Genomic DNA, 11,976 nt, shown 5'->3' with positions numbered 1-11,976 from the left:
GGGGAGGAGACCTGGACGGGTCACAAGGAGCAAGGGAGCTGCCCTGCTTGTGCCGCTAGCCCTGCCACAGGCCACCATGAGTGCTAAATACTGTTGCTTCCCAGTAGGGCCAAAAGTGGAAAGTTTCTGCAGAGGGCGCCAGGCTCATTGCTAAGCCTCCCCCTGCCCCATGAGGAGTCCCTGGGCCAGGAGCAGAGGGGGCAGCCTGGTGGAGGGTGGGGGGCTGGTTTGGTTCTAAACATACATCTAGCACCACAACAAGAGACCTCCACTGCACACTACTTCACAAGGGGACGTGGACAAGCTACCACTGCACAGGACAGCTCCGCGTGCAGCCCACGGCCCTCAAAGAGCTGAGAGCAGGACCCAAAGGGTGGGGTGGGTTAGACATATACATATACATACATACATACATATATATATATATATAACTCTGATTCTTTGTACAAAGTGGGGGAGGAGAAAAGGGAAGGGGGAACCCTGCTTGGTCACCACAACGGATGATGTGGCTTGAGCCCCCTGTCCCACTGGCCCCCAGCCCTGCCTCCTGGTAGGCTCGGCCAGCTCACATCTCATTGGAGTACGTGTAGTTGGGGGTGGCAGAATACTGCGTCTGCGGCTGATTCATGGCACCCTGGGCGGCCCCCATAGCTGCATTCTGGGCTGCCTGCTGCACATGGGGGTTCTTCCACGCCCCCGTGGTCCACTCCTCCTGAGCTTTGCTGAAACTTCCCCCACTGCCCCGGTAGAATTTATGAACCTGTAGGAGGAGAAACATGAGGAAGAGTTAACGAGAGGGAAGAGGCAGCCTGTCCGGGAAACAGAGAGGATCCATCTGTAAAAACAGCCCTTCCTCCCTGCCCATGCATGTGAAATAGCAGGGAAATCTGGCAGGTGATTCCAAGAGAGTAACTTGGAAGACCTCCAGGCGCCTCTTGTCGCTCAGAGGAAAGATTGTTTCAGATCACAGTCCCTTCCCAGAACCACCCTTTCATCTTGGAGATGGCCACGTACCATGCTGAGGGCGATGAAGGAGAAGACGGCCACGACCGTGAACATAATGGTGGGAATGAGCATCACAACCGCTGAGCCAACGTTGGTCCCGAAGAAGGAGATGGTGGCGATCCAGCCACTGTAAGAAGAGGCCAGCTGTGGGGCCGCACAGGAAGGAGCAGGGGTACCCAGGAGCCACCCACTGGGCGAAGCAGCATCCCACTGCCACTGGGAGGAGCCATATCAGTGGACAGAGGGACCATCTTACCGATACCCAAGGGCCTGTGTCAGAAGACCCCTTCCCTGGGGCTCACATGTGCTCCTCGGACATAGGACTTCCTTCCTGCAGGTTTCCCCACAATGCCTGACACTCCTCAGCTGCCTAAAAACCACTGCCCAATTCCCCCTCCCCTCTGACGCTATGGCAGCAGCTACTATACCACCCTCAGTCTTCTCACTCTTCCAATATCCAGCCACTAGGCTAGGCTACTCAGCATACAGAGGTAAGCAAAGGGCCCACCCAAGGTGCCACCCCTGCCAGTCCCAGGGCAGTCCCCTGCCTCTTACCAGACGCCCCAGCCTGGGATACCCACAGCCTGGATGATGCTGATAACCATCTGGGCCATGAAGGTGAAGAAGAACGCCATGAAGCTGAAGGAACTGTCAGTCCTGCAGCAGAGAAGATGGCTCCCGTCACCTGGGCAAAGGGCCAGGGCCTCCCTGCCTTTGAGGACCCCGAGCCCTTCCAAGTTGAAGGGAGCGCACAACAGAAGGCAGCTGTGCTCTCTCACCACTGAACCCCCAAGGCCACCGGTGAGTGTGTAATAAAGGCCGTAACTGAGAGGCCAGGAGGGGCAGCCTTTACCCAGAGGCCTTTGAGTGTTTCCATGGGTTAGGCTCATGTGTGCATTATACAGGGAGGGGACCTCCTCGTGAATGGAACACCGCTGGCACGTGACTGCACCATCCCATTGGCAAAGAGACCGATGGCCCTGCTAGGGCAGAGGCAAAGAGCCCCGTTGTCTAGGGGATGGACACCAAAACAGCTGGCCCCACTGGTATGTGGTCCCATGGCCTCTCCTCCAAACAGAAAATCCCAGTGGCACTAGAATGAACACCTTATTGGCACCAACATAGCTAACTGGTACACAGATGGTGGTCTGATTGGCAAAGAAATGGAAAACCCCATTAGCATTGAGGTAAATATTCTACTGGCATCGAGACAGTCTTGTTGGTACATAAAGTCCCATTGGCACAAAGATTGAAACCCCATTTGGCATTAGATGGACACCCACCAGCCCCAAGACAGCTGGCCCACCAACACAAGGAGCGGTGTTCCCTTTGGCACAGAGCTGGATGACACCATGAGCACAGGAAGTGTCAGTGCTCCAGGGATGGCTGGTCCCACTGGCACATGGTTAGATGATCTTCTTGGCGCCAATCAGTCAGCCTCACTGATGCAAGGATGGGCAGCTCCACCAATGCAATGGACCCATAGGCAATATTTAGCATGCGGCTTTCCAGGGGAGGTGATGGCAGAGGACAATACCAGGTCTGGTCTCTGTGGTGCCCCCACCCAAAGGGAGACTGAGAAGGGGAAGAACTAAGAGGAAGGTTCTAAGGCCTGGCCCTCTCACGTCAGCCTGGAGCTCCAGGAAGCCCAAGCCCCACTAGCAATCTGAGCCAAAGGTTTAAAAAAAAAAATGTAGAGAAAAAATAAGGGAAGAAGGCAAAGGGAAGAAGAGGAAGGGGAGCCAGGTACACAGAGGGGAATACACCAAGGGATGTGCACGTATGTCTATATCACTTAAAATCTCATTATGATGCATAATTATACCAATAAGAGTATAAAAAAGTATATTAAAGAAAGATAAGGGAGAGGGACAAAGACTAGGAGCTGGAGTCAGCACCAACCACTTACTTGAAGGCCTTGTAAATGGGCCGAAACCAGCAGACGTAGGAGCAGGGTGTGAAGAGGATGAGCCAGAGAAAGGCGAGACCAAAGTTGGTGGCTCCCCCGCCTCCGATCAGCCACGCGAGACAGCCCACCAGGTTCACGGCCAGCGTGACGCTGTTCACTGCAGACCCAGGAGCACGCGCGGACACAGAAAGACACCAGACACGCGGACACCCAGGCCCATGGAGAGATACAGAAGCACAAGGACATGGATACACAGACACCCAGAAATCAACACAGACCCACACACACACACCAATGGCACAGATGTAGACACACCCAGGGACATACGCACACAAATGCAAACCATGTGCACAGATTAATACCCACAACCCATATCAGTGAACACGTACACACAGACACACGAGACACACACACACAGAGGGAGTACAGACCGTAAGAAAGAAAGCTGAGCGCTTGGACCAAGACCTCCCCACACCCACTCCTGGGGATCTGAGAAATGCCAGGGACGGTCTAAGCAGGATCCCAGGCCGCTGCCCAGCAGGCCCCTTCCAAGTGCCCGAAGCAGGATCCCAGGCCGCTGCCAGCAGGCCCCTTCCAAGTGCCCGAAGCCTCGGGTGGTAGAGACGCTCTTCTCCTTGTAAGAGAGGCCTCTGGGCTGGGATGGAGCTCAGTGTTAGAGGGTGTGTTTAAAATGCACTGGACCCTGGGTTCAGTGACCAGTACCACAAAACACAAAGGCCTTAGTCCCTGGCCCTCCCAGACCCGTGGCAATCACCCAAGACAGGAAACTCATCTCACACCTTCACCTGCAAGGAAGGGGAAAGTAAAAAGCTTTGTGGAAACATCTCTCAAGCCACTAGACCATGTGACCTGTACTTAAATGTGATGGGCAGTGTTGCTGGGACCTCAGTCTTTAGCCCCTTTTCTTTCTTTTTTTTTTTTTTTTTGGGTGGTACTGAGGGTGGAACCCAGAGGCTTTCTACCTCTGGGCTATACTCCCAGACCCATTTTATATTTTATTTGGAAACAGGGTCTCACTAAGTTGCTGAGAGCCTCACTAAGTAGCTGAGGCTGGCTTTGAACCTGCGCGATCCTCCTGTCTCAGCCTCCCAAGCGCGGGGATTACAAGCGTGCGCCACCACGCCCGGCCTTTTTTTTTTTCTTTTTTACCTAGCTATATCCCAGCCCTTCTTGGCTTTTATTTTGAAACAGGGTCTCATTAAGTTGCTGAGGGTCTCATTAAGGGTGGCCTCAAACCTGCAATCCTCCTACTGGGATCCAAGTACTGGGATTATAAGTGTGTACCACTGCACCTGGCTTTTAGTCTGTTTCTTAGCTATTTTGTCTCCTCTTCAGAGAAGCCTCCTGCTATGGTTTGGATCGGGAATGTCCCTCCAAAAGTTCATGTGTTGAAAGCATGGTCCCCAGTGCAGCAAGGTTCAGAGGTGAGGCGGGGCTGGAGGCAGTACAGAGGTGTGGCCTTGAGCGTTATATGTGTCCCTGCCTCCAGCCACCCCCTGCTTCTTGGCTGCCATAGACTGAGATGCTTTCCTCTGCCACACAACGCTGCTGTGAGGATTTTGTTTTGGAGCTAGCTAACTACAGACTGAATTCCGAAACTGTGAGACAAAATAAATGTTTCCCCCTCTAAGTAGTTCTCGCCCAGTATTTTGGTCCCAGTGATAAAAAGCTAACGTACAGACCTTCCATCCTCATCTCTCATCCCTCTGACCTGCAGACCTTGCTCTTATGGTCTTCCAAATACAAATCCCAGTCCATCTACCAGACTAGGAGCACCCCGAGAGGGAGACCCAGGCTCCCCCTCCTCTGTCCCCACACCATCTAACTGACCTTAGGCCTCACAAACTCATGGGGCCCCAGCCACCATGGCTCCCAGAGACTCTGTTTTAAAGATTGAAAAGACTGATGCTGGTACTAACACACACCTAGGCCTTCTGACATCAGGGTGCTCCCTTCCTTGAACATTAGGCTAAGTCCACAAAGATCTGCTGAACAAAGAAAGGAAAGCCAGGCATGGTGGCATATGTCTGTGACTCCAGTACTGAGAGGCTGAAATAGGAGGATCATAGGTTCAAAGCCAGCCTCAGCTACTTAGCAAGCCTCTCATCAACTTGGTAAAACCCTGTTTCAAAATAAAAAATAAAATAGGGCTGGGATGTAGCTCAGAGGTATAATGCCCTAGAGTCCAATCTCCGGCACCACAAAAATAAAACAAACAAATAAAAAAGAAGCCAGGCATGGTGGTGCACGCTCGTAATCACCACGCTTGGGAGGCTGAGACAGGAGGATCACGCAGGTGACCAAACAGGAGACCCTGTTTCCAAATAAAATATAAAAAAATAGGTCTGGGAGCCGGGCGTGGTGGCGCACGCTTGCAATCCCAGCATTCGGGAGGCTGAGACCGGAGGATAGCAGTTCGCAGACAGCCTCAGCTATTTAGTGAGGCCCTCTGCAACTCAGTGAGACCCGGTTTCAAAATAAAAGAATAAAAAATAGGGTGGGGGGGTGTAGCTCAGAGGTCGAATACCCTCTGGGTTCCATCCCCAGACCCGCAAGAAAGAAAGAAAGAAAGAAAGAAAGAAAGAAAGAAAGAAAGAAAGAAAGAAAGAAAACAAAAAGAAGGTGGACTGGGTCTTGGCCTCAATGAGGCATCTGTGGTCCTGTTATCTAAATAAAACCTTGTAGCACCTCAGGGTTTATATACATTTCCACGAGACCAAAGCAACCGGCAGGAACCTAATAAGGACTTAGGGAGTTATTTATAGCCCTTAAATCCAGCTTCTGGATGAGATCTCCCTAGGACTGGAGTTCTGGGATCCCAGGGTCAAGCAGAGTGTCCCCCAAGTCTGACTGAGCCCTGACAACCCTATCACCTTTGCAGGTACACCCATCTCAGGGACCCCCCCCCTTTTTTTTTTGCAGTACTGGGGATGGAACCCAGGGGCATTCTACCTCCAAGCTACCCCCCGCCCCCGGCCCTATTTTTTATTCTTTATTTTGAAACCGGGTCTCACTGAGTTGCAAAGGGCCTCACCAGGTAGCTGAGGCTGTCCACGGACCACAATCCTCCTGTCTCAACCTCCCGAATGCTGGGATTACAAGCGTGCGCCACCACGCCCGGCTCTCGGGGCTCCTTATAACAACTGTGGACACTTCCTGCGTGCTTCAGCTGTACTTACTCAATCCCCGGTTCATGCTCCCAAGTTTCCTGGAGCCTTGGTGTTCTTACCTGATTTATTTGCTTTTTATATACAAAAGGGTAATAACCCATTATCATCAGTCACTTATCATACTGATGAACACCTCTCCTCCAATCCCATCCCTCTCTCATCATCGGCCGAGTGATCCTGCTGCTCTCAGTCTGCGTCCTCTGGGGAGTGGATATCCATTGACTCAGCCACTCTTCCTCTTGCCATCGGCCTTTCCTGTCTCCACTCCTCTCCTTGTGCAGCTTAGAGTCCATAGTTCATTAAACTCCCCTGACCGCCCTCTGGTCACACTCACTCTGGAGGAACATAACCCCATCTACAATTGAGCTGAGCATCTCAGGAAAAAAAGGACGCCACGAGAAGCCCAGCAGGACTAAAACTTCATAGCACGTATCCTTAAATGGACCCTCTGTGTGGCCCAGAAATCTTAGGGGCCAACTTTGTTTGGAGATTATGCTTTCATTGTGGGCCCTATTTTTAAGTTTTTATTTTGAAGCCGGGCATGGTGGTGCATGCTTGGGAGGCTGAGACAGGAGGATGGCAGGTTCACAGCCAGCCTCAGCTATTTAATGAGGCCCTTCACAATTTAGTGAGACCCTGTTTCAAAATAAAGACTAAAACAGGGCTGGGGGTATAGTCTGGAGGCAGAATGCCCCTGGATTCTATCCCCAGTGCCGCAAAAAAAGAGAAGAAAGAAAGAAAAAGGAAGGAAGGAAATAAGGAAGGAACGAAGGAAGGAAAAGAGAAACAGGGTCTCACTAGATTGATGAGAATCTCACTACATGCTGAGTCTGTCCTCAAACTTGACATCTTCATGTCTCAGCCTCCCAACTTCTGGGGTTATAAGCATATGCCACCACTCCTGGCTTATTTTTATTTATTTTACTTATTTATTTATTTTCATATTTTCTTATTTATTTATTTATTTATTTATTTATTTATTTATTTATTTATATTGCAGTACTGGGAATGGAACCCAGGGGCATTCTACCTCCAAATGACACTCCCAGCCTTTTTTTTTTTTTAGTGGTATTGGGGATGGAACCAAGGGGCCTTCTACCTCCAGGCTACACTCCCAGGCCTATTTTATATTTTATTTGGAAACAGGGTCTCTTAAGCCAGTAGAGGCTGGCTTCGAACCTGCACAATCCTCCTGTCTCAGCCTCCCAAGAGTGGGGATTACAAGCGTGCGCCACCACACCCGGCTCCCAGCCTATTTTTTATTCTAATAAAGTATTTCAGAGGTAGGAAGCCCCTGGGTTCCATCCCCAGTACCACCAAAATAAATAAATAAATAAATAAATAGGGCTCAAGGCACAGTTCAGAGGTAGAATGCCCCTGGGTTTAGTCACTAGTAGGAAAGGAAGAAAGAAAGGGAAGGAAGGAAAGGAGGGAAGGGAAAGCGAGAAAAGAATGGGAGCATTAAAACTCTCAACCTCAATATTCTAGACTCCTGAGCTGGGCATGGTGGTGCACACCTGTAATCCCAGTACTGGGGAGGCTGAGACAGGAGGATCACAGGTTCCAAGTCAGCCTCCGCAACTTACGGAGGCTCTCAGCAACTTAGCAAGACCCTGTTTCCAAATAAAAAATAATAAAATAGAGCTGGGGGTATAGCTTGGAGGTAGAAGGCCTCTGGGCTAAATCATCAGCACCATGCTCACAAAAAGAAAGAATAAAGAAAGAAAAGAAAAGAAAAAAAGAAAGAAAGAAAGAAAGAAAGAAAGAAAGAAAGAAAGAAAGAAAGAAAGAAAGAAAGAGCGAGCCGGGTGTGGTGGCGCACACTTGTAATCCCCGCGCTTGGGAGGCTGAGACAGGAGGATTGCACAGGTTCGAAGCCAGCCTCGGCTACTTAGTGAGGCTCTCAGCAACTTAGTGAGACCCTGTTTCCAAATAAAGTATAAAATAGGTCTGGGAGTATAGCCTGGAGGTAGAAAGCCCCTGGGTTCCACTCCCAGTACCACAAAAAAAAAAGGAAAGAAAGAAAGACAGGAGAGGAGAGGAGAGGAGAGGAGAGGAGAGGAGAGGAGAGGAGAGGAGAGGAGAGGAGAGGAGAGGAGAGGAGAAAAATAAGGAACTTGCTGCTTGGGAAGTGGAACCACAAGATAAACTGGATCTCATGTCTCCAAACTCCCAGTTGAATGCTCTTCCCTTTGAGCAATCTTCCAGAGAAAGAAAGAGAAAAAAAAAGAGGCTTTGAGGGAAGGATTCTCCTCCAAATCCAGAATCCAAGGTCCTGGCAATTGCCAGAGTTTCCCTAGAAAACAATGTCAGTGGGCAGGGGAAGGGAAGAGAAAGAGAATTACATTGCAAAAAGAAAACTCCATCCAGAACCCCTGCGCATGAGCCGGCGGGGCGCGGGGGAAGAGGCCTGCATGGTGGGTACTAGAGGGCCGGGCTGGGGAACAGCCCCGTGAAAGGAGCCTGCTGGGAGCCAGGCGGGGAAAGGCTCACTGCCCGGCCCATGCCTGCCACATGCAAGGCTGAAGGACAGCAAGCTGCGGCACCCTATCCTTGTGCCCAGCACCCGCCAGTGTCCCTCCCGCTCCGCCCTTCCTGGCCCTCTCCACCCCTAGAGCACTCACATATCCAGAGGTAGTAGAGGCGCTTGGTCATGCTGCGATGCTGGGGGGGGATGTCTGCCTCGAAGTCCTGGTAGAAACATGGCTTCAGGGGGATGAACTTGGGCAGCGGTGGGAAGTTGTTCACTTTCTCTGTAGGCGCGGCACACGAGAGGGACCCTGAGTACCCCCTCGCCACAGCACACGACGCCCCTTCCTCCCTGTCCCACAAGAGGGACCCTGAGTGCCCCCTCGCCACAGCACACGACGCCCCTTCCTCCCTGTCCCACAAGAGGGACCCTGAGTGCCCCCCTCGCCACAGCACACGACGCCCCTTCCTCCCTGCCCCTGCAGCCCTGGACACCAGGCTACCCCACGCAGCTATCCTCCGAAGCCTCTGCCTCCCTACGTACTGCTGATGCCAATGTCACCAAAGGTCCTGACAGTGCCCCTCAGAACAGACAAAAAGCAATACAGGCTGTCCAGGTCCACCCTGCCCTTACCTGCCATGATGGCACCAGCGGCCCAGTGGCCTGCCCACGCGTCTTTGTCCCGAACTGGAAGAAAACACAGAGAGGTGTAAGGATCAGGGCCCCACGACCCAGGCGTCCTCTTTGTAGCTGGGCTGCCTGCTCCCTGGACACTCACAATGGGAAGAGCCCAGAGGGTGCCAATCCTCCCCTCAGAGCCACCGCGTCACCTGCAACACCCTGCCAGCTCCTCGCAGCCTCTGCCTCAAGCACAAAGGCTCTCCGCACCCAAGGGTGGGGGTGAATCTAGAGGAGAGGGCCCTCTAGCGGGAAGAACCACAAGACACTGAAGCCCGGGGGCCAGAGACCTCTGAGAAAAAATTCTAGTCCCTGACCCTGAACACAGGCTGAGCTGCCGACCCCCTGCCTTCAGACCTCCAGGCATCTGTTCACCTGTTGGGACTTTATCTGCCAGGCACAAGGGAGAACGTGAGTGAGACGGCTGTGGGCCCGGTGCTCTCTCTGCACCACCCAGTCAACAACCCTGTCTGAATCATGTAGAGGAAATAGAGCTGCTCTGCAAACATGTGCAGCAGCTATCAAGGGACCTAACTTGGTCCAGGGAGTCAGGGAAATGGAATATAAGCATGTGTGTGTGTGTGTGTGTGTTGCTGGGAACTGAACCTAGAGGCATTTACCTCCGAGCTACATCCCCAGCCTTATTATTATTATTATTATTACTTTTTTTTTTTTTTGCAGGTCTAGTGATGAAACCCAGGGGCATTCAACCTCCAAGCTACACCCCCTGCCCTATTTTTTATTCTTTATTTTGAAACAGGGTCTCACTAAGTTGCGGAGGGCCTCACTAAGTAGCTGAGGCCGTTCGCGAATCATGATTCTCTGGTCTCAGCCTCCCAAATGCTGGCATTAGAAGCGTGCACCACCACGCTGGCTTTTATTTTTAATTTGAAACAAGGTCTCGCTAGGTTAATGAGAGTCTCAATATTTACTGAGGCTGCCCTCTGCCTCCCAGGTACTGGGCTCTCAAGCATGTGCCACCATGCCTGGTTCCTTTTTTATTTTTTTGAAACAGCGTCTTACTAGGTTATTGAGAGTCTTGGTCTGTTGATAAGGTTGGCCTCAAATCTGCAATCCCCCTGTCTCAGCCTCCTAAATACTAGGATAACAGGTGTGCACCGCCACACCCAGATGCAATATAAGCTGTAGGCAAAGCCGTGGAGGATGAAGGGCACCTGGGGCAGGGCAGCCTTCAAGGTGGTCAGAGGGAAAGCGTCACACATCCTTCACTCGCTCTTGTGAGGGACAGAAAGCCGCAGAGGCCAAAGCAAAGCGTGCAGACAAAGGCAACAGGAGAGGAGGCAGGAGGCCAGCTGGGCAGTGATTGGTGAGGCCCATGGGAGGCAAGTCAGAGGAGGCTTTGAGTGGACTTGGGGGATGCAAAAAGGGAAGAAACCAAGAAGACTCCGCCCACGTAAGCCACTCTGTGGATGCAGCAGCCCCCTGTGCAGAAGCAGGTGTGAGAAGAGGCGTGCGACCCAGGGGCAGTCAGAGGCTGCTTTAGGGACATGCTGGGTCTTCGATACTAGGAAAAATACCCAGGAAGAGCTGCTGGCAGGCATGTAGAATACACAAGGGGCCGGGCTGGGACATACGCTTAAAGAAATCTTGTTGGAGCCGGGTGTGGTAGCACGTGCCTGGAATCCCTGTACTTGGGAGGCTGAGACAGGAGGATCACAGGTTTGAGCGCAGCCTCAGCAAGGAGTGAGACTCTCATGAATCCAGTGAGACTCTTGGGAGGCTGAGACAGGAGGATCACGGGTTAAGGTCAGTCCCAGCAACTTAGTGAGACTCAGCAACCTAGCAAGACTCTGTTTCAAAACTGAAAAAATAAAGAGGGGTTAGGGCGTATAGCTTGGAGATAGAATGCCCTGGGTTCGATCCCCAGTACAGAAGAAAAAGAAATGATAGTAGCATTACTGTTCATTGATGCAGGGTCTTACCGAGTTGCTCTGGCTGCTGCGAATCTGTAAAGCTACAAGCTTCCAGTCTCAGCATCCCACACGAAGTAGCTGAGGCTGGCCTCGAACCTGTGCGATCCTCCTGTCTCAGCCTCCCAAGCGCGGGGATTACAAGCGTGCGCCACCACGCCTAGCATGAGGCCCTGGGGTTTTTTTGGAGGAAGGGTACTGGGGTTCCTGGAAACCCTTCTACCTCTGGGCTACACTCCCAGACCTGTTTTTATATTTTTATTTGGAGCCGGGCGTGGTGGCGCACGCTTGTAATCCCCGCGCTTGGTTGGTGGAGACAGGAGGATCGCGCAGGTTCAAAGTCGGCCGTGCTGGCTTAAGAGACCCTGTTTCCAAATAAAAATATATATAAAAAAATAGGTCTGGGAGTGTAGCCCGTAGGTAGAAGGGCTTCCAGGAACCCCAGTACCACCAAAAAAAAAAAAAGATAAAAATATATTTTTATTTGGAAACGGTCTCTTAAACCAGAGACGCTGGCTTCGAACTTGCGTGATCTTCCTGTCTCCGCCTCCCAAGCGCGGGGATTACAAGCGTGCGCCACCACGACCGGCTGACTAAGCCTAGCAAGGGAAGGAGGGATGGGGAGGGAATGGGGTGGGAATTGGGTAGGGGTTAAATCAGTGATGTGTACATGTATGTACACACAAGTTTTTTACCCCAATATGATGTATGAATATAATGCACCAATAAAATATTTTTTTAAAACTGTTAAAAAAAAATAAACCGGGCATGGTGGCGCATGCTTGTAATCCC

At 51.6% G+C, this 11,976-nt stretch overlaps 1 protein-coding gene across 1 annotated transcript; it reads right to left on the bottom strand.

The window, feature by feature from the left end:
* Positions 1-565: 565 nt before the first annotated feature.
* Positions 566-8,809, bottom strand: SCAMP5 (secretory carrier membrane protein 5; the record flags this gene model as incomplete). Its single annotated transcript, XM_080693480.1, has 4 exons — positions 566-760; positions 1,015-1,132; positions 1,561-1,662; positions 8,730-8,809. The coding sequence occupies 4 exons, from the start codon at positions 8,807-8,809 to the stop codon at positions 566-568; spliced, it is 495 nt and encodes a 164-aa protein (XP_080549606.1).
* Positions 8,810-11,976: the final 3,167 nt, after the last annotated feature.

Source organism: Muscardinus avellanarius (assembly GCF_963383645.1).
Source record: "Muscardinus avellanarius genome assembly, chromosome: 3".
NCBI lineage: Eukaryota > Metazoa > Chordata > Mammalia > Rodentia > Gliridae > Muscardinus > Muscardinus avellanarius.
The sequence above is the reverse complement of the archived record's forward strand: the minus strand, read 5'-3'. Positions and strand labels throughout refer to the sequence as shown.